The 24,554-nt window shown below is 32.7% G+C and overlaps 2 protein-coding genes across 3 annotated transcripts in view; one reads left to right on the top strand and one right to left on the bottom strand.

Annotated features, from left to right (window-relative positions):
* LOC139504503 (cephalotocin receptor 1-like) overlaps window positions 1–24,554 on the top strand; it is a 63,482-nt gene that overhangs the window by 10,266 nt on the left and 28,662 nt on the right. The gene's annotated exons all lie outside the window — the stretch shown is intronic.
* Window positions 17,766–18,611, bottom strand: LOC139504053 (uncharacterized). The gene has a single exon (XM_071294112.1). The coding sequence runs from the start codon at window positions 18,609–18,611 to the stop codon at window positions 17,766–17,768; it is 846 nt and encodes a 281-aa protein (XP_071150213.1).

The following is a 24,554-nucleotide window of genomic DNA, read 5'->3' as shown; positions in this document are numbered from 1 at the left end:
CCAAATTGTCCACTTATGCTGACGTAATAATTTTAAACTTATCGTAGATCCCGATATCTACTTATGCCAATACCAGTTTAGCCAGTTTCTGTTTTGACACTGATGGCCACACATGAAATCACGTGAAGGTTGAATCAAAGCAGGAAATGGTCTTTAAAAGCGCACAGTTGACTAAGCGCTTCTTGAAGGGTAAAAGAATATAAACAATGGGATAGAATATAATATCTCTATAAATTTAACAGCAAATAATAACTAGTTTATCTGTCTGTTTAATATCGGTACTTGCTGAGGCATTAACTAAATTCTGGAATTAATGTGTAATAATTGTTTCCTTTTAATTGATTCCGGAGCCAAAGTTTTTTTCTGATTGTTTTCCCTCTAAGATATGGAGTGATCTCCTTTCTTTATATTTAGCTCTGACAGACATATGACGTCAAATAATCTTGCTTTCTTCTGCATTTGCTATTGTGTCGCACACAAAGATTAAATTTAAATATTTGAAACACCCGACAAACCCCGTGTTTAACGCGATGGAAGCCAACGGATGGCAAATTATTTTTTTTTATAGTTTTTTAGGTATACAAGTATATATATATTTGTATATATATCTTTATTTAAATGGGATTCATTTAGACAAACCACAGAACTAATTTATCTGACTAAAAATGTCTCAGCGGTATTGTCTATATGACAGAACTACATACCCATTATCTTGGATAGACATAAAACCCTTGAAACTATGACTCAGCCCGTATTGGCAGCCGTGATATTAATATAGTATTGTTTTTTCGCCGAACCTTTTACATTATGTATGAGATAAATACTTAATTTAGAGATTGAAGGTTGTTTTTGAAAGAAATGGTCATCTGTTTCAGTCAGTAATTGACGTAACAGTCAAAACCATATGTGGAATACGTACGACTATAAACAATTTATGTAAATTTAATTAGTCTAAGACGTATGTTTACTGTTCTTGTAGGTATAAATAACTACCATGGGTAAACTTGTGCTAAACAGTTCATTATAAATCTTAATTTGTATACTATAAAGTATTTCTCAAAAGTGAAAATAGGGCAAATAGATTTTATAAATTCAATTGGTTTAAACCTATTTTAGACACAAGTTTTTCAACTAAGAAATGTCTTCTCCAGATAAATTCAATTTGTTTTCACACGAGCGTTAGTAGAAGCATTTTTAGAGATTAAGAATTTTAAAATGTGTGCTTAGAACGAATCCTTACTTTAAAACGCGAGGTGTTTAGTAATAGTGTTTACCAGATTACTACATTGATCAATCATGAAAAGCCGAACTTCTAATAATATAATTAACTGCCCGTGTTCCCCAAATGCTTATAATTATAACCTGTATGCAATATCCGGTTCATATTCATATCGGTTCTGTCCAAAATGACCAAAAGACAAACAAACAGTATGCACTAAAAAAACTTAGTTTAATAGCTTCGATTAGAGCTTGATATATCGTATTAATTAGTATAATTATTGATTAAAATACAACGTCGACCTCTGGATGTGTTGATCTCTCGTTAACGTATACCATACTTTATTTCTATGTGCATTACGCGTACTTTTCCCTACCAATATCTTATTTAAAGTTATAGTCAATAATTTAACCTATTCGACTACATATTACCATAATTTGAATTATAATTTCTTATTAAAAAAAAACCAACATCGTTTAATATTTTTAAGATTAATATAATAAAAGACTTGAAAGCGAGCAGTGTTTTTCTGTTAAAGACTTTTAAAGTCTTTAAATAATAAAACATATCAGGGGCGGATCCAGGATTTCCAGTTAAGGGGGGCGCAAAGTTTTAATTTTAACAAATTTTGGAGGTTTTTTTTAGGTAAAACTATTGAAATATTCTTCTAAAGGGGTGAAATGTAGATATCTCGAACTATTGTGTGGTAAAATTAGCGAGAAATTAAAGTTTCAAGCTGAAACCGCCTTAATCCACACCCGACAACAATCTACAGATAGACGGGCGGACAGACGGACGCAAAGTGAGACGAGACAGATCACAATTGCTCACCTGACAAATATAATTTTCAAACGAAAATTTCTACTTTTAACAGCGATTTTTAATTGTCCTTTCATACTATCTGTTTTTTACTTATGATTTTCGGAGGTCGTGCCAGACTTCACTGTATTCGCCACAAACAACTAAAACCAGAATGAGATGCATTTACGCAGTTATATTTATTTTCTTGGGATCCCAAGCATACAGTAATACGGTACAGAATTCGGCTAAATATTTAGGTTGCAAGTGAGAAATAAATATAGACACAGAGAAACAAATTAATAAACTAACCTTTCGCTTGAAACAGTATTTCAATCTTTCATTACGCCGGGATATTATAAAAGAATCTCACTGTTTTCTTGACCGTGTCATGATGAAATTGTGAAAGTGAGTAAGGGATGTTTTGGAACTTCGATTATCAAACAAACTGATTATAAAAACCGCAAATACAATGTAACATTTGTTTTTACTTTAACTGCTAAAAACCTATTATATTTGTCATCAAACGCAGCTCCGCGTTTGACACCTTACTTTGAAGTTATTTATAGAACTTTAATAAAGCGTAGATCAGTTGATTAGTAATAACGTTGATTCTGTTAAACTGACTGTTTTATATACTTTGAATGTTAAAAAAAAGATTGAATGGTCTCTTCTGATACTTAAATATGTTGAAGTCAACCCATGCTTTGCAAATTTTAGGGGGGGCGCACGCATAGTAAGAACTATGTTGCTGTGCTGCTATGGTGTTATCTTATATATTTTCCATTTTAATTTAAAATTAGCAAGAAAACTGCGAACAGACGCGTGCCTCTGTGATCCAAACCAGTACCACCAGAACCAAGTGTAAACTTGTAATAAACAGGTAATTACAAATCTTCATTTGTACACTATAACATATTATATCAATTATGCAAGTTGAATGCAAAGTGTTATAGTTTTCACATGGTCAAAAAATGAAGCATTTTTCAAGAATTTGGAAATGTTATATTTTGTTTCTTTTGGATGAGCAGATCATGCTCCAAATGGGTTACTTGTCGTGTTGCTAAACACAAACTCGGCGATAAGTCTTATGCTGTGATTTCGCATTAGAAAAAATAGGCGAACGGGATTGTGGTTACGGCATATAGAGCATATCCGTTGTCATATGTGAAACAAAAATTCAGATGATACCGAAAACAAAGTTTTTTCTTCTTTACTAATGGCACAAGTTGAATTCATCTTGGCGTCTTCTCTCTAGATTTCTAATTTCACGAAGATTATGTTTTATTATTTAGTATGTTGTTTGATATTTCTAGAAAAAAAAAGATAATTTCAAATTGTCACAAGTTCAGAAGAGAAGTGCAAAAATAAAGACTTTGAAACGTTCCCCATTTCCTTTCTCAATTTTATATGTATGTCACAAGACACGTATCAAGAAACTAACAAACAAAAACATGCCCACCTAAACAGAAGATGAATAAAACTTTTACAGTAATTAGTATAACAAGAAACTAACAAACAAAATCATGCCCACCTAAACAGAAGAGGAATAAAAACTGTTACAGTAATTAGTATAACAAGAAACTAACAAACAAAAACATGCCCACCTAAACAGAAGCGGAATAAAAACAGTTACAGTAATTAGTATAACAAGAAACTAACAAACAAAAACATGCCCACCTAAACAGAAGAGGAATAAAAACTGTTACAGTAATTAGTATAACAAGAAACTAACAAACAAAAACATGCCCACCTAAACAGAAGAGGAATAAAAACTGTTACAGTAATTAGTATAACAAGAAACTAACAAACATAAACATGCCCACCTAAACAGAAGAGGAATAAAAACTGTTACAGTAATTAGTATAACAAGAAACTAACAAACAAAATCATGCCCACCTAAACAGAAGAGGAATAAAAACAGTTACAGTAATTAGTATAACAAGAAACTAACAAACAAAAACATGCCCACCTAAATAGAGGATGAATAAAAACTGTTACAGTAATTAGTATAACAAGAAACTAACAAACAAAAACATGCCCACCTAAACAGAAGAGGAATAAAAACTGTTACAGTAATTAGTATAACAAGAAACTAACAAACAAAAACATGCCCACCTAAACAGAAGAGGAATAAAAACTGTTACAGTAATTAGTATAACAAGAAACTAACAAACATAAACATGCCCACCTAAACAGAAGAGGAATAAAAACTGTTACAGTAATTAGTATAACAAGAAACTAACAAACAAAATCATGCCCACCTAAACAGAAGAGGAATAAAAACAGTTACAGTAATTAGTATAACAAGAAACTAACAAACAAAAACATGCCCACCTAAATAGAGGATGAATAAAAACTGTTACAGTAATTAGTATAACAAGAAACTAACAAACAAAAACATGCCCACCTACACAGAAGAGGAATAAAAACTGTTACAGTAATTAGTATAACAAGAATCTAACAAACATAAACATGCCCACCTAAACAGAAGAGGAATAAAAACTGTTACAGTAATTAGTATAACAAGAAACTAACAAACAAAATCATGCCCATCTAAACAGAAGAGGAATAAAAACTGTTACAGTAATTAGTATAACAAGAAACTAACAAACAAAAACATGCCCACCTAAACAGAAGAGGAATAAAAACTGTTACAGTAATTAGTATAACAAGAAACTAACAAACAAAAACATGCCCACCTAAACAGAAGAGGAATAAAAACTGTTACAGTAATTAGTATAACAAGAAACTAACAAACAAAAACATGCCCACCTAAACAGAAGAGGAATAAAAACTGTTACAGTAATTAGTATAACAAGAAACTAACAAACAAAAACATGCCCACCTAAACAGAAGAGGAATAAAAACTGTTACAGTAATTAGTATAACAAGAAACTAACAAACAAAAACATGCCCACCTAAACAGAAGACGAATAAAAACTTTTACAGTAATTAGTATAACAAGAAACTAAAAAACAAAAACATGCCCACCTAAACAGAAGATGAATAAAAACTGTTACAGTAATTAGTATAATTGAAATGGAACCTTTAGTCAATGAAATCCTATCCATTGGCTTCATCAGATAAGTGTTCATATACTGAATGTTATGTGTCAATCAAACAGTGTGAATGTAGCGTGATTTATCAGTTTTACGTTAGGTAAGTCATCTTATTGAGATAATTTCATAAAAAGAATAATATTGTAGATATAGATAAAAATTTTGATTAGATGATAGACAGTGTACTTTCTTTAAATTTTGACCTTTCTTCAACGCTCTGTATATTTGTATCAGATTTACACGATTTGCGTACAAATTATTACTTAGATAGAGAATAGTATCATTGCCACCTATACCACATCTTCTTAATAAGTATGTTTAAAGTTTCGAAGCTCGTTCTGCATACGTTTGTCAGATTTTCACGTTTAAAGACTTTGAGCGACATTTTTGAAAATGATAAAAAAAAATATATAAAAAAATGTATTAAAAAAGAGAAATATGAATGTGTTTCAACTGGTGTTTTTGTCTTCAAACAACCCATTCATAACTTTTAATATCTGTTTAGAATTGTTGTTATTTTTCTATTTGAAAAATAATGAAACGCTGCTTTTTAATTCATGTTAGCACGCATTGGCTGTCTTAAGCACTTAAAAATAAATCCTATCTCCATTTTAAAGAAAGACTAAATTGGCAATCAATTTTAAATGTAAATTCGAAAGAAATAACAAATATATCAAATCTGTCGAGTGGTATCGAGATAACAGGTTCTTGAGCATTTGGATACTATATTTATATCAATCCCAAGCCATTACCATCTTACGATGAGTGTTATAAAAGTTCCAATTATAAGTGAATATGGTTAACCAAGTCTAATAAGTACATATAAGATCATATACAATTATGCTTTAAAAATCAGAGTTAAAGCATGTAATGGAAGAATTAAAAGTATAAAATTAAGGATTATTGGCAAAATAAAAATTACTAATATTGGATTATAAATTGGTATCCATATACAAGCATACCAAGATAATTACATTCCAGACCTTTTGTTTCTCAATGCTTTTCAGCTTCGTACTTTTTTTTACTTTTGGATTTGAGCGTCAACCGTGTGTCTTTTGTAGATGCAACTCGTATTTGATGTATATGCCTGGTATCTTTATTGAGATTTTTTTTAAAATGTAAACCGTAAGACTAAATAGTGAATTAAATGTGTAGACACTTCAATGTTAGTTGAGAGTCATTTTAAATGGACACTAAATGTTATGATGTCATTTTAATTTCATGAAACGAAATCATACTAAGAAAAACCAAAGGCAAAGGAACAGCGAGGCGTTCAACACTAAACATAAACTCTCACAGCACGTTCTACACGATCCCTATCAATAGAGAGGGGTAGGAGGAGGAGGGGGGGGGGGGGATTCCACTTGTGCAATTATCTCGTCATTGTATTTGTTAAAGGAAATTCGTCGGTAAATTCTTATATATTAAAGAGACAAAAATTTGATTAGAAATCTTTTATGTTGTGTTATTCTTAATCCTTAGCCAATTTGTAGTTAAAAACAGCCTATCTGAGCATCATGTGACTTATATTAAAAATTTCACAGCTCAATTTAAACTGACTGTAATGTATGACTTTGATAGAAAATACTTGAAAATTTTATTTTGGGCTACAGGAACATAAACTTTCAATATCAAGATCATTGTTTGCTGATTTTTTTCCTTGTTTGTTCTACTTCTTTAAAGACTTTCATCAATTTTTGCAATGAATTTAGTAAAAAATCCAAGGTATTGAAGTGTCAAGGAATACAATATTGACCCCCCCTTTTTTTCATCTGGTGTCAGTAAAGTACTACAAATTGATCAAAAGTGCAGACATGGTCATTTAACTGTGTTTATTTACATCAGTTGATAAAATTTAAGATATAAAAATTTCATTTGGAATAATAAATGGTACGTTTGTGAGTTTCTGCAGTGCTTACATTAGGCTATGCTATCTGCCAAGTACATAGTATGACGCAATGATATAAGGGGTAAAAATCAAATAATTTCATTAAATCTGCATGAAAAAATTTGTTTGGGGGTAGTAAACCAGCTATGTTTGAATGTTTAACACCAAAGAATAACTTTCTGTGCATTTATAACATTATTTAGGACATTTTTTTTTTTTATATAAAAGCATATTATCAGGATGGAAAAGCTAAAAATAGCACAAACTCAAGTTTTAGGCTCTAAATTTGCAATATGTGACATTTTGCCCACAAACAGATTGAAATGTGGCTACTATTATCTCAAATGATCAGTTAAGACAAACAAAAACAATTGTTTTCTGATTTTGATGTTTCACCGCATTTTGCTTAAAGGTATCATACCACCAATTAAAAGTCCCTATCTGTTCAACCAAATTTTACAATTTTCACAGCTTTCTAAATATTTTACCTTAAGTTTAACTTCACAGAAACCAGGTATATCCTGAATCGTACATGTATCAGCTTTCTACATGCCAATTTTAAACAGGTGTTCAAAATCATATAAAAAAGAAAAGGTCTTCCGAATAGAGGTACCACATAAAATAACCCCTGGTTTTCTGGAAATCTTAAATTAGTATACTATGGAGTGCATTAATCCTCAATTTTGAATGCAAACTCATAAACAAGTAAATTTTAGCTCAAAATGGTCCTAATATATTTCTCTTTCACCAAAAGTTTCATTTCTGCCAATTTGTTGGTTAGTTTAAGTAAACAATGACATCAAATGCACTATTTTTTGTCCGAGTAGGCCTATTTTCACATACGTTCTAAATTTGGGAGGAATTGGTGGTATGACACCTTATAGTTTGTATTTTGGTCAGCTGATAACTCATGTATTTTTTCACGTCAACTGTCAGTTTTAAGACTCGGAGTACACGCGATTGCTGTCTCCAATTATTAAGAAAATATTGCATTCATACATAATTAAACTTTTAAGGTGAATAAAAAACTATTTCAAAACATCATTATAAGGTGAAGTTGCACGAGTCAAAAATATTGTTTGTCTCGATTTGTCTAATGCTAAAACCTAAATGTATGTTCAACTCATGTAGTAACTTAACTTAACTTTCTTCCAAAAATGTTTATCATTCTGTATATAACCAATCAGAAGATCTGTGTTATTAAAACAATGGCAATTATACTGTTCTCTCATTAGTTGACACGATGTATAAGCTAATTTGTCCGAATGGCTTCCGTTTGGACACATGTTTGGGACACATTTCCTACTTTTTATGTCTTTTCCTACTTTGATAAATACTAATGAATGTATGGCTTGTAACATCCTAATTACGCCATTGAGGAGAAAATTACTTTCACTTAAGGTTTTGTCTATTCGTTTTGATACCAGTTTTCGAATAATAAAAACTTACAATTTTGCTGTATTACTGAAGATGGTAATTCTGTTGATGCCATTTATAGACGGCGTTACAATGATACAAATTTCCATTAAAATAGTACGACTCATTTTTCTTGAATAACGTATATCAAATGAAGAATAAACTCAACAAAGGTTTGGTGCGATTGCCAATGAGACAATTATTCACAAGAGCACCAAGGAAGGGGACTATTCAACTATAGGGTAACGTACGACCTTCAACTACTAACAGAACTCAATATGTTTAGTAAGCTATAAAAATATTTCGTAGAGAAAAGTATAAAAAGCATCGACATAACAAGATGCGGAACAATCCAAAAGAGAAACCCAACCACCGTAACGTTTTAAACATGTAAGAAACATTATAGAGGCCCCTCATATGGGGGGGGGGGGGTCCTAGTAATCACATAATCACCATTTTTTTGCCAATATAATCACATAATCATTAAATATTTGCTTATCTTTTATAATTAGTAATCAAATAATCATAAACTAAAAATACAGTCCTAGGTAATCAAATAATCATGAAATATTTTGCTTAATAATCAAATAATCATTAAAAAAACGGCCAAGTTATCACATAATCAAAAACCCCATGAGGGCCCTCATTATAGGAAAAAACAAATCTGGTTGACAGAAACCTGTGACAACCAACTTCGGACATCAACCGAAAGACTTTGGCATATAAATGTCATATACTAAATGTTTTGAAAATATAAATGGCAATCAATGTAAACATTTAAAAAAAAACAATAATCTACAAAGGATGTAAATAGTACAGTCAAACATCGAATGTCAGTATTGCCTTATGGAAGTCCAACACTGATTTTAGTTCTGTATAGACACATCTCATATGTTAAAATCTTAATATTGTCATAATCTTTCGATATTGTTGCTACATGTACATGTATATCATGTGGGTTTTTTTTCTGTCAGACGTACATGTTTTTATTTAAGCTTAATGTCTTTGCCTACAAAAGTACAAGCTGTATATTATAATGTTTTAATCTGACATCTGATTCCTTTTGTTCTTGACATACTGGTGACAATTCTCCTCGTCTCCTAATAGATACAAGGCTCACAAAAACAAACAAATAATTATTCTTCAATGTTTCATAGGAATTATCTCTTCATGTTGATACCTCTTAGGAATAGAGAACAAAAGATATAAAACAGTTAAACATAAATCTCTCTTTGCTAATCAACGTATCATGACTATTAATTTGCGATGCAATCACCTGTATCAGGAACCATTGCCTGATGTTGATAGATTGACGTATTCTGTTCGTGGTCGATACGTAACGTGTGAAGATTTATTGTAAACAATAGAAGTAAAACTCTCAGCCGACGTGTCAGTTCCGCAATTATAAAACACGCAAATAGTTACTCTGTTATAGAACTTGTAGGAAGTTATTGCAATAGATAAGACCTACAGAAATATATCATTTCTTTGACGTACAATGCAGAAGTGTTTCCTGATGCAGTTACTTATAGAAATCTGTAAAATGAAAACGAGTGCACTGTTTTACCTGTGTTCAGTGTTGAATTATTTATATTCTTAGCAAAGTCATTGAGAAAGCAATGGCAATATACAATTGTCTTAAGAAACGCAACATATTGACTATATGAAACAAAAATCTAACCACAATATGTTGCCTCAATGTAATAATAATAATGTAACCTCAATCTTACTACTCTGTAACGTCAATATAAATACAATGTAGCCTCAATATAATTACAATGTAACCCCAATGTTATTACAAAAAAGTAAAATCACAAAAATACTGAACTTAGAGGAAAATCAATTGGGAAAGTCCATAATCACAAGGCAAAATCAAATAACAAAACGCATGTAACCCCAATGTTATTACGCATGTGCAAGAAGTGAAAGTCATAAAAATATTAGTCTTAAAAAAAAATAGTTTTAAAGTAATTTCGTGCTATTTCTGTGGATTATTTTCTGCTCTGAAGGATTATTTTAGTTTTGGAGACAATTTAGCAAAAGAAGTTTGTAGAAATATTTTGTCTTTGTGCGATATAAAGTGAGTTGAAAATACACAATGCAGGTGAGCGACGTCAATAAAATAAACATGATCAGCCAAGTAAATCCTACTCATGATCAACTGGATTATAATACTTCAAACAGTGACGGCAATACACAACCAGGTACGTCTAGAAAAAGGCAAAACTCGGAAAAGGACGATATCGAAAATAAAAAGCTGAAAGTAACTGAACAACTACAAATCCCTGTAATGGGAGAGTCCGAGAAGTTTCTTTTTTCTGCAATCCAGAATTTGGCAACCAACATAACAGTTAGTTTTAATATGCTGAGTGATAGGATGATCCAAATGGAATCAAGTATTGAAGCGAAAATATCTGCCAAAATCGAGTCTGCATTGGAAACTAAGGTCAAAGAAGAAGTTGGGAAATTTAAAAAAGACATACAACAAGATTTTGATCGTATTAATGAAAAAATCGACAATGTACAGAAATCATACGACGATCTTGCCAAGAATAAAGACAATGGAACCATAAACTCTCCAAGAGCAGCCAACATTGTGATTAAGAATTTAGAATATGATGCCCGCGAGAAAGATGACAATCAGATAACTGTACACAAAGTACAAGCACTTTTTAGAGATGGTATGGCAATTCCCGACGTTAAGATAAAGTCCGCCTCTAGAAAGCAAGGAAGGGAAAATCACAATGGCATAATCATTGTTGAATTAGATGATGCAGCTCAGAAGAAAACAATATTTAGCCAGAAACGTAAACTAAAGAACAATACCGGCTATAAGAAAGTTTATATTGACAATGACTTGCCTCTAGAAACAAGAATTGTCCAAAACAACATGAGAACAATCATCAAAGAAATGGGAAAGGAACAAGATATGGTATTTGTCGGTAACAGATTGGTACATAAACGGCACTAGGACAGATTGCGGTTAGGTGTGTGGAACTGTCGAGGATGGTCAACGCGCAGAAACGACAATTCGACGTTCAGAAAGTTAGTTCTCGAACACTCTAATTGTGATATTCTTGCGATTTGTGAATCGTTTCTACGAGAGGAAGAGCAACTTTGTGTCCCAGGATATAAATGGTTAGGTCATAACCGTACGAATCTGCATAGAAACGCAGTACGAGGATCTGGTGGAGTGGGTGCTTTTATTCGTTCAGAGTTGTTTAACTCATTTGATATTGAAATAATAGATAAAAGTGTTGAAGGAATATTATGGATATATTTTAATTGTAAATATAGTGATCTTACTTTTTCTCTTGGAATATGCTATTTACCACCAAGTATATCGACACGACTGAATGATCAAGAAAAATTCTTTGAAAATCTTGTACACCAAGTCTACTGTAATCAATTGAAAGGAAATACGATTATTTGTGGTGATTTTAATGCTAGATGTGGATTTAACACGGATTATATTGAAGGTATTGACGATGTTTTACCTAGATCGGTTATTGATTCTATCGAAAACCATAACGGAGATCTATTTAGCGATTTTTTATCAGATGTCAATTTTGCTATGCTAAATGGTCGTTTAGGCGTTAACGATTATACATATATATCACCAGCCGGAAAGTCTGTTGTGGATTATTTTTGTGTGCCGTATGAGCAATTAAACCGTATTTTAGATTTTAAAGTATTACGAATGTCAGATGTAATTGATTCTGTGAATTATCACCCGGAAAGTATCCCAGATCATTCCATCCTACTATGTGATATTAAATGTGTTATGAAACAAAATAGTGAAAACTACGATTGTAAAGTCAGTAAAAGGATCAAACGCAATACCAAAAACGTTCCAAATGATTTTCTTACCGACGAAAGTGTGCAACAAATGGTTCGAGACACAATTACGAAAATAGAAAATTTTATTCACGTTGACCAGGATATCCAAAGTGCTTATAATGAATTTCAAGAGCTTGTCCAACGTGAAATGAGCAATAGATTACCAGTGGTGAAACAAATACAAAACAAAAGGTCGAAATCCTTTTATAAACCGTATTGGAACGAAACACTACAGAAACAGTGGAATACTGCTTGCGAATATGAAAAACAATGGCTGAAATTTCATGGATCTCCACAACGTAAAAAACACATGAAAGATAGATACTGCTACGAAAGGAAAAATTTCGATAAACTTAACCGGAAATTTAAAAGAAAATTCAACATTCAGAAAGAAAGAGATTTACAAAAGCAGCTGAATTCGAATTGTAAACGTGATTTCTGGAGAAGTATAGGAAAACTGGGTATTGCAAACGAAAGAACGGAAAATATACCATGGGAAATCGTGAACCCGGATGGTACGGTAAATACAGACAGGGATGACGTTCTCAATACTTGGAAGTCCGATTTTGAAACATTGTACGCAAGAAATGATGACAACGACGATCTCGATAATTTAGTCAATGAGGGAAACATAACTGATTTACCTGATCTTAATAATGACATAACTCGTGATGAAATAGTTAAAGCCGTTGAACATACGAAATTACGCAAAGCAGCTGGATATGATGAAATTCCATCAGAGGTGCTAAAGAATGAAAGTGCGATCGACTTACTGCATGTTATATGCAACGGTTGTTTTGAACTGGGTAAAGTGCCTGAACAGTGGACATCTGGAGTTGTGAATCCCATATTAAAACCGGGAACAAACGATAAACGCCTCCCAACAAACTACAGGGGAATCACAATTACATCCGTACCGAGCAAAATCTACTGTAGTGTCTTGAATTTCCGTTTATGTAAGCAGTTAGAGGACAACGATATCCTGTGTGAGGAACAAAATGGCTTTCGTCCAAAACGCAGCTGTGAAGAGCATATATATAGCCTTACTTCAGTTATAACAAACAGAAAAATATCAAAACAGTCTACATTCGTCAGTTTTATAGATATGAGGAAGGCGTTTGATTCTGTATCTAGAAGCCTTTTATGGTATAAACTACGACGTGCAGGTATTCAAGGAAAATTCCTATCCGCCATACAGTCACTTTACGAGAATGTCAAATGTACAGTCCGCGTGAATGATAGATACACTCCATGGTTTGATGTTGACTGTGGTGTGAAACAAGGGTGTTTGTTATCACCGGCAATGTTTGCGATCTATATTAATGACTTGGCCGAACGCATTAACAATCTACAGTGCGGCATTCGTATAGGAGATGATCTTTTAAGTATCCTTCTTTACGCCGATGATATTGCGCTTATTGCACCCGATGAAGATAGTCTGCAAAAAATGTTGGATGTTGTCTCCGATTGGTGTAGTCAGTGGAAGCTTGATGTTAATCCGTCCAAGAGTAACGTAGTGCATTTCCGAAATCCATCTATCGATCGTAGTAACTTTAACTTTACTTGCTCCAGACAAAACATTGCCTATGCTACATCATATAAATATTTAGGCATGTGGTTAGATGAACATTTAACGTTCGACAAAGCCGTACGTGAACTATCAAAATCAGCGAGCAGAGCACTCGGTGCGTTATATGGCAAATTTATAAGCGCAGGTGGAATGACACACTCTGTATACTCCAAGTTGTACTCTACTATGGTTGAACCAGTGTTATTTTATTGTTCGGGAATATGGGGCACAAAAGTGCATTCAGTAATAAACTCTATTCAGAACAAAGCAGCTAAATTTTTCATGTCTGTTGGAAGGTACACTGCAAATACTGCGATTCGAGGAGATATGGGTTGGACCTCGTGTTTTACGAAACAAAGAACTGCATGTATACGATTATTAAGTCGGATATTGCGATCTGATGATACGCGTTTAACTCGAAAGATTACCGAGTGGACTAAAAATCGACGTAAAGGATGGTACGTTAAAGTGAAACGTTTTGCGGAAACCGTTGATGCCACTGCTATTCTTAATGATACATTAATTTCTACAAAAACTGTTATGCGAACAATAAAGGAACGCTTTGATGTGGTTGATAACGATGAATTCAAACAAGCGTTATTTGACGATTCGAACAATGTAAACGGAAATAAATTAAGGACATACCGTTTATACAAAACAAACGTTAAAACTGAGCGATACCTTAAGCTACAACTCCCCAAAAATGTGCGTCAAACTGTTACCCTGTTCCGTAGCGGGTCTCTGCCGTTGGCGATCGAGACAGGACGATATGCCCGACCGCGAACACCAGTAGATGAAAGACTATGCCGACTATGTAATAGCAACGATGTTGAAAGTGAAAAACATTTTTTGTTGTTTTGCCCATTATATGACGATATTAGATTTGAATTGTTTGCTAAAGCTAGAACTTTAATTGATAGCTTCGATACTTTGGATATGGACAGTAAATTTATCGAAATAATGTCTTGTGAAGATATACAAACTTCTTTGTCATATGCAATTTTTAAATCTTTTCAGAGACGAAAACTATTTAGCACATGAGAATTTATCAAGCAAAAATATTTAATGTTTTTCTATTTATATTTATAAACAGTGATTTTAACTCAAATTATTTAGTCATTTTGGAAAAACTTTTACTTTTTTGTAAGTTTATCTGTGATAATTAATATTTTTCTATTGTTATTTCTTATTTTTAAAGCTCAGTATGAAGATAAGTTTATCTTTTTAAATCTTTTTAAAATTTTTAGAATTTGAATTTTTGAACATTTAGACTACAATGACTTGTTTAATGAAACCTTTTAACTTTTTGATTTTAGAAATGTTTGTACATAAGTGTCTCGTAAGTCTACATAAGGCTGGGTATTTGATCTTTTTATTTTGTGTTGTTTATGATATTGTGTATATATATATGTCTGATCAAATATGTGACACTATAATAAAATAAATCATTATTATTATTATTATTATTACAATGTTACCCCAATGCTATTACAATGTAACCCCAATGCTATTACAATGCAACCCCAATGTTATTACAATGTAACCCCAATATAATTACAATTTTACCTCAATACTATTACAATGTAACCCCAATGTTATTTCAATGTAACCTCAACGTAATTACAATATAACCCCAATGTTATTACAATGTAATCTCCATATAATGATTTAACCTCACTATTACTGTTGTCATCCCGCCGGGATTCATTGTTTGATTGGTTATGTATTTGCGTTTTACAGCATAAAGGTCATATATTTTTATTATATTTTTAGATACCACTGTTTCACAGATTGCTGTGAAAAATCTAACTTTTCAATCTGTCGATTTCGGTACTATCAAAATAGACTTAAGGAGGTAGATCTAGGTTAAGGGAGATAACTCATAAAATCATCAGTATGTTTGTGTCAACCACTTTCATCAATATATTCTAAGCTTCTATGTAACATAAATTATTTCCACTCTGTTTCAGGTAAATGCTTTTTTTTTTTTTTTTTTTTATTTGGGCGGGTTGTTGTCTCTTTGACACATTCCCCATTTCCATTCTCAATTTTATTAAAAAACATTGATGAAACTTGACTTTTACAAACGCATTACTGATTTATTGAGTTATCTCCCTGAACCAAGGTCTACCCCCTTAAACACGTAACTCTTATTGAACAAATCAGATTAGTTGGAATAGAAAAAATAATGATACATTTATAGCAATTTAAATGTGATATTCATGTAGCATGAAATTGCTTTGTGTGGTGTTGGGTTGCTGTCCCAAGGCGTATATTCCTCCAAATTTAAACAAAGTACATTTTGACATTGCGAATTAGTAGATATTCATTAAAGTAGATGATATATACTTAAGGAAGTTTGCTGCTCAGTTTCAAAATAAATAACTTTCCACCAAACTAGTATGTAGTGACAGGGAATTAATTGAGGAATAAAAAAAGCAAAAAATATATAGGTGTCCATGTTCTTGTTTTCGAGATATTAGCCATTGAAATTTTGGCGGGAAAATGTTCTCTCGTGATTTTTCATAGCTTTATCATTGACCACTTAAACTTCTCATAAACTATTCAAAAATAAATAAGATCTTATAAGACTTAAATATGGCGTATAATTATATATGAAAAAGATTTATAAAAAAAATGGGGGTTCATGGACAAAATTTTGTAAGGCATTCAAATGGATAAAACCAGAGGATTTCGAAAATCTGACAATAATTCCAAAACATGGCAAGCAAACATCCTTAAGTTTCATAAGACTGATTGAAAGATATGTATGAGAATAATCAATATTCACGAGACACATCATGAATATTCATATGATAAATTATAACCAGAATAAGTTGAAAAAAAATAAATCTGTTGATATTTCCGCATTAATATTTAAGCTGAATATAATACCATTGAAAACACTTTCTACTTCCTTCTTCTCGGATAATTTTTGTTACCAATAAAGGAATACATTTGAAAAAGAATTATTGCTAGATCTACGCCGGGGAATATATCATACAATATATATATGTATATATATATAAAAGTCTATAAAAACGACCAACCAGCAAATTTACTATGTACCGGATCGTCTAGAATAGGCGATACTATGCAGATAAGGAAAAAATTATATCAGTCTAAAGATTTGCACAACGGTACTGATATAAGATGTTATAATACGAAAATGTTGTTATTAAATCGTGTTGACAAATATTTCGGCTCAACAAATGGCCTTCTTCAAGTATCACAAGTTTTAACTATACTGATACATAATGTATAAAGTGTAAAAATAGATCAGTAATAATACAGGTAAGTTTTGGTCGATTGATTTTAATTCAAAATCTTGAATATCATAATATAAACAAAACACTATAATTCAATATACGTGACAGTGTATATTAACAATGAAAATGAGTGAAAAACAAAACCGTTAGTATTTCTTATTGATGCCGTTTGGATGATGTACATTAAGTTCCTTTATCCAAAAGCTTTCCCGAACCTGTCGCTGGGCATCACTCCAGTGAATGTTCTGTTCAATCACTAGAATTTTCATGCGGTTAAAGTCATCAGGTTTGTGACCCGACTGTCTGAAATGCTGAGAAACTGGGAGAAGTGGCTTCTTATAGAGATATCACTCCTATGGCCATTGAGGCGTTTGTGGAAAGGCTGCTTTGACTCACCAACATATTGGAGGCCACAAACCGAACATTCTAGAATGTAAATAACATTCATACTTTTGCAGGTAACATTGCAAAGTATCTTATAGTTGTTTTCGGTTGCCTTACTGTGAAATGTTGATGAATGCTGCATCTGTAGGCAGCATTTGCAGCGTTTTTCTTCACACGAACGACATTCTCCAGAAGTACTTCTATTATCAGACACTTCAGCCCGCACCAGCAGGTTCCGCAGACTACTAGGTTGCCTAAAAGCTATCATTGGAGGCTCGGGTAAAATCTTGGATAGTTTGGAATTCTTTTCCACTGATTTTCAATGCTCACGAATGATACCAAAGCTGTTTTTGAGAGATGGGTGGTAAGTAAGAACACATGGAGTCCTTTTATTTTTCTTTTTAACTTTGTATTCCAATAGTTCACTCCTGGGAATTGACTCCGCTTTCTGAAAGCTTTTTTTGATATTTCTGTGTTTGTAGCCCCTTTTCTTCAAGCGAGTTTCAAGTTGACGTAGTTGTCTTTTAGTTGTTTCTGTGTTGGAACATATTCGCTTGACTCTAAGTGCCTGACTGTATGGAATGCTCTTGGTAAGATGAGCAGGATGGCAACTTTTAGGGGACAAATATTGATGAGTGTCAGTAGGTTTAGAATATAAATCTGTAGATATGATGCCCTCTGTGAGCGAACTTGAAGTATCGAGGAAGGCGATTTTGGATTTAGATGTCTCATGCGTAAATTTGATACTAGGATGTATGTTGTTGGCATAAGTGATAAAAGTATCTAAACCCTCGTCGCTTTTATTCCATTTCATATCCACATCATCTATAAATCTAAACCAGGAAAGCGGTTTTTCGATGGAAGTTTCAAGGAGTTTCTCTAATTTGCCCATAAATATGTTGGCATATGACGGAGCCATTTTGGTGCCCATGGCAGTTCCATTTACTTGCAAATAATGATCTCCATCAAAAGTGAAGTTATTTTTCTTAAGTACCAGCGTGAGCATTTTGACCAGGCATTCGGTAGGTGGACATTTCACTGGTCTGGAATTCCAAACTTCTTTACATGCATCGATGCCATCTGCATGTGGAATATTAGTGTAGAGGGAGGTGACATCCATGGAAACAAGAGTCGTGTCGGAGGGGAGTGGATTTAAGGCCTGCATTTTTCTTAGATAATCGGTTGTATCTTTGATGTGAGATGGTAAGTCTTCAACATGTTGACGAAGATGGAAGTCAACAAATTCCGATATTTTTTCCGTCGGATAACCGTTCGCTGAAACTATAGGTCCTCCTGGGTTATTGGCCTTATGAATTTTAGGTAAAAGATAAAATCTGCCCGGTTTTGGATTTCCTGGTTTCAAATATTCAAGAGTTTTGTCATCGATGAAACCATCGTCATGCATTTCTACCAAAACTATCAGTAATTTCTCTGCTAAAAGATGTTGTAGGATCAGAGTCTAGTTTTTGGTAGAACCTTGCATCGCCAAGATGTCGTTCAGCCTCTTGAATATAGGCAGATTTATCCATGACAACCACTGCACTGCCTTTGTCTGCAGGTTTAATGACGATATTGTTGTTAGATCGTAAGTTTGTTAGTGCAGTCCGTTCTTCATTGGTAAGATTGTCAAAAGGTTTATTGTTATTTTTAGTATTTCTAATAATGTCCGACTTAAAGTTATCAATAAATGATTCCAGGGTAGCATTTTTGCTCGGTTTAGGGATCCAAGAACTCTTTTTAATAAATTTGTAGTTGTTCTCGTCGTCTGAAATTTCTGAGTCCCTATCCAAGCTTATTATGTTATCCTCCTTCGACGCGAAATATTCCTTAATACGTAGACTTCTAGCAAAATTGTCAAGGTCTTCCGACAATTTGGTGTCATTGACAGGAGCAGGTAGAGGACAGAAATTAAGGCCTCTAGAGAGAAGAGATGTTTCCGATTCCGTTAAATGGTGTTGAGAAAGATTGACCACGATGTTGGAGGGTGAATCAGTCTTTTGAGGTCTACGTTTAAAGCGTCTAATTCGTTTAGTCTTTCTCTCTGATGGTAAAGAAGGGTGGATGTATTCCAAGCCATCCCTGCGGAATTTTCGTTTTTGTTTTTCACTTAAATTGTTGAATTGTATAGTAGTTAAGTCCTTGAGGCGAGTGTTGATAGCATCACAATTGTCAGATGTTAGATTTCTTTTGCAGCTATTCAAAAGGGTGTTAAACTCGCCAGTGAGAGTTTTAAGATGTCCTTCGCAGTGTTGTTTGAGGAGGACCACTAACCGCTTTGAGCAATGAAAGAGGGTTTGGTTCCATCTGCGAAGTAATGTATTGGATAAAGAGCCAGGTGCTTGTGGCTTGATCTTGATTTGTAGTCCGTTAGGAATACTTTCATTATACTCGTAGTTAATCAAATTAGATAAATGGTGGATACTTACTAAGTGCTAATGATATCTATTTACAAACGAGTCTAAATTGAAAACTACGTTCAAACCTATGACTGCGTTGGATAAAGACCGCAATTTTTATACGTGTGCATGTAAAACAAATTTCGTTGTAGAAGGGTCTAAATACAGCACAAACAACATTTTCCAAATATCTATTTACATATATAAATGTGAAGTGTAAAAAGTCATATAGAACTTATCACAGAATAAAGTGACAACACTATGGTATCTTAAGTACTTGTATCACGTGACCTGTATTTGTAAAATTTATGCAATAGCAACAGTTGCTCTTCACATTTTTTAGCGACAATTAAACATAACTTTGAAGATAAGACTTGTGCATTATTACCTTCAATTCGTACTTTAAGAATACAATTCTTTTTCATGTAATTGTGTGTAGTGGTCACGTTTTCAATTCATGAATGTTAACTGTCACTTTCAGCACAGTTGACTAATTCCTTGCGGTTAATTTTTATTGGCAGCGGAAGCCGAAGTTCCCGAAGAGAACCACCGACTTCCGGCAGGAAATTACATATGGACGAAGCAGACGTCTATCTCGTTACTTTGTTTAACTATTGGTTGTCGGTTTATTGACATCTACCATAATTCGTCGCGGGGCTTCTTAAATGTTGTGTATTTGTTTCTGGGCTGAAAAAAATTCAAACAAACCGTCTTGGCGGAAGACAATTTTTGATGTTACAAAATAGCATACAGTTAGACCAATCAAAACATTTGAAATAAGACATATATGACAAAATCTCAATTGCTGGTAAAACTTTCTTCCAAATGTTGTATGTACACTTGGAAAGTGTTGTATAACGGCTTTGGGAATCAAATACTTGTACAGTTAAATTAGTCTAAGTTTTTATGTAGTCCACAAACGTCATAGTTTTTATTTCCCTGCCATTTGCCAAAATGTTCTTATTCTTTTTCGACATTTTGGAAGCATGCATTTCAACTAAGCCTGTTCATGAGATATTTTTTTTTGCTGAAAAATTTGTAATCTACTTCATTTTGGAAGCCCAGCGATATCTCATTTTCTTCAGTATTTACTAAATTTTCATCAATTGAGGCCATGTCTTGATCGTTTTTACGATTGTGGAACAGAAACCAAAAAAATCCATTACCATATTGGTTTTGTTCCTGATAAATACTCAGACTGGCTCGTTATCTAAATATAGCCCCATTAATATTGTCTTGATAAATATACACGAAAAGTCTATGATTATTTATATCTATAGTTTAATGGTATTTAAATAAGGCAATCCCCAATGATATTTATTGTAAGTGCCTTTAAATCAATTGATTCCAGTCAAGGCATATGTTCAAAACATAAATAAGTACTTATATAAAATTGAATGATAAATAGAAAGCAATTAATGACAATGACCACTCAACCGGAAATCGATAATCAACATCCGGTTTTATGACTGTTATAAAACACCACGTCTCGCCATTATGGCTGTCAGCATGGTCAGTTAAGGCTGTTTCTTTAAGACATATAACAACATTAGAACGTTGAGTCCTATATGCATGATTGAAACGATTTAATGCAAACAGATGCTTTGATTTGGACAAAACAATTCGTTTGAAGAAACGTTTTATATGTAAAAAAAAAGTGGTATGATTGCCGATGAGTCAACTCTCCACAAGAGACTAAATTTCACAGAAATTAACAGCTATAGGTCACCGTACGACCTTTCAAAATGAGCAAAGCCCATACCACGTAGTCAGCTATTGGCATTAGTTTATTGTTCTAAAAACGGATTAGAAACAATTTTTTTTCTATTTATCTCTTTTTAACATTAAGATATATTTAAACTGAAACGTTTCTAACAACACCACCCCCTATAAAATGAAATAAAACCAAACCATACCAAATTATAAAAAGAAAACAAAATAATGAAACTGAAAATTACATAAATTAAAAATAGCAATGATACAAAACAAAGACAACAATTTATTTTAAGCTGTGACTGACTGACTCTTCCGATATGAGCAGACATACTATATCTAAAACTATCATGAATATGAAAACAAATTGAAACAATTTGAATCTCCATAACTATCATATAGGAAGTTTTATTACAAATGATTAGTAAGATTAATGGTTTCAATATCATTAGATGGAAATATAAAGGAGGAAAAATACAGTTGATTGGTGGTTGTGTATTTGTCCTTTACATTTTATTGTATATCAGACTATAAAATTATTTTTTTATCAATGTTGATATAATCATTTTATATGCCAGGCAGCTGAAACTGATTTTAATAATCATTAATTTAGTATTTTATATAAAAATGATATATTTAATATTCTATTTATTTGATGAAGAAAACCGAATCGACAATAATTGTTCATTAAAAAGCACGACATAACCAAAAGATAAGGAACATATTTTAATAGTACCTGCAAGTTTGTTATTCTTTTTAAACGAATTTTATTGGAACGAGTATTATCTTTGTCCGGGATAATGCACATTCAAGCCGAGCATGATATACTTACCGATCCTGTAAAGAAAAGAATAAACCTAAGTATGTAATACGCATGGTGCTAGTAAGGTTGTAAGTCTCATTGGTCAATAGTATGGTCTTGTACTATATATAAACCCAAATGATTCAGTCGTTATATGGCTATCTTATCGTTATCTTGGCGAGACGATCACTGAGAGGGATTGAAATTATTCGCGGTAGTCTTATACTTTACTGCAATGAGTTTTGACCTCCCATAGATATTTCCATTCATACAAAATCATCATATTTTATAGAACATCTTCAAATACGCAATTAGGCTTTCTATGTTTTGATAAAAATAAAATTGTGAATGGAAATGGAAATGGGGAATGTGACAGTGGCAAGGCGACAACAACCAAACCATTGAGCAGACAACAGCCGAGAGCCACCAATGGGTCTTCAATGTAGCGAGAAACTCCCGCTGCATTGAAGACCCATTGATGTTTACTTACACTTTTGTTTCAGATATGGGTGAAGATTGGTACATGTACCTATTAAAATGTTTAAACCCGCTGCAATTGTTAGTCAGGAATTTGATGTTCAGTAATTGTCGTCTGTTTATGTGGAACATAAGTATTTCTCGTTTCTCGTTTTCATATAGATTAGACCGTAGTTTTTTTCGTTTGAATGATTTTACACTAGTGATTTTTGGGCCCTTTATAGCTTGCTGTTCGGTGTGAGCATATGCTCCGCATTGAAGACCGTACCTTGACCTATAATGGTTTACTTTTATAAATTGTTACTTGGATGGAGAGTTGTCTCAATGGCACTCATACCACATCTTTCTAAACGTTTGAATTATTTAAAAATTCTTTGTGTTACACATGTATTCATAGAGAGTGGTTCATTCTCTGGACGTTGCAACAAATCTGTCATAGTTATATTGGTGGACTGTTGCACGATCACATTTCTATATAGCATAAATATTAGATTAGATTTACATTCTTTAAGACACTTTTTAAAGATTATGATTACGAAAAGATTATGAATAAGAGTTTTAGTCCATGATTATTTTCATGTATGACATACAAATATCGTTACTAGCTATAATATCCTAAAACAAGATTAAATTTGTGTTGATGGTGAAATTAGATTTAGCGGAGACAACATAATTTCTTAAGGACCCATTTCCTATTAAAGTTTGAATATATACAATGCCTTGTTTTTGGAAACTAGAAATAATAAAGAATAAATGTTGATTAAATTTTCGTTATAATAGATTCAGAGAATAGTTTGACAGGATGTTAACTTCTATAAACACATTAAAACACCTGTTCTATAATCAATCAACCGTAAAATCGTATTTACAGAGTAATAACGTTAAAAAACATCATTATATAGCTATTAATTAAATCCTGTAAAAATCTGAGTTAATTACAGTCTTAAGATGCTTTTCAATTCAGACATTTCAATAAGATTAGCTGTCACAGATGTAGGATACCAATTATACTGAATTCTTTAATACCTTTTAATGTAGAGAAAATACAAATTTTAATACTATTCGTATAATGAATCTATAATTTACATTGATATGAATAAATTTCTTGATGTGACTAAAGAAAACGATTGTCCAATATGCATGGTAAGGTAAATATGTTATTATATAATCTCAGACTGGATCTATGATTTTTTTCTGGTGATTATCTACACTATCTGATTTGTTTTGATTTTTGGTATTTTAACTTTTAAGCACCCCTTTTGGGCTATTTCGTGGCGGCCAGTTTTTATTGGTGGAGGGACCCAAAGTGCCAGGTTAATACCACCGACCTTCGATAGAAAACTGACGCAACGCAAAAGCAAGAGCGAGTTCGAACTCACAACCTCAGTGTTGACTAGCTAGTGATTACGGTAGTGATTTCTTTTTTTCTTCTCTTGATAATACTTAGACCACTTGGCCACCGAGGCCCCTATTTGTATCAGATCATGTGTAGAATACCAATTATGCTGAATTCTTAAATACCTTTAAAAAATACAAATTTTAATATTATTCGTATAATCATTGATTTGAATAAATTTCCTAGTGTGACTAAAGAAGACGATGGTCTTGGAAGATAAATATATATTTTATAAGCTCGCAAACTGTATTCATAAATTTTCAATAGGTACCTATTTTCGTATATTAAACAAAAATGATATTTTCGTGGGTATTTACTTTTTCG

Source organism: Mytilus edulis, chromosome 14 (assembly GCF_963676685.1).
Source record: "Mytilus edulis chromosome 14, xbMytEdul2.2, whole genome shotgun sequence".
NCBI classification, from domain to species: domain Eukaryota; kingdom Metazoa; phylum Mollusca; class Bivalvia; order Mytilida; family Mytilidae; genus Mytilus; species Mytilus edulis.
The sequence above is the reverse complement of the archived record's forward strand: the minus strand, read 5'-3'. Positions and strand labels throughout refer to the sequence as shown.

What these genes read in the sequence shown, in the direction of transcription:
- LOC139504053 (XM_071294112.1), bottom strand. Translation starts at nt 18,611, where the DNA reads ATGCAGGCCTTAAATCCACTCCCCTCCGACACGACTCTTGTTTCCATG.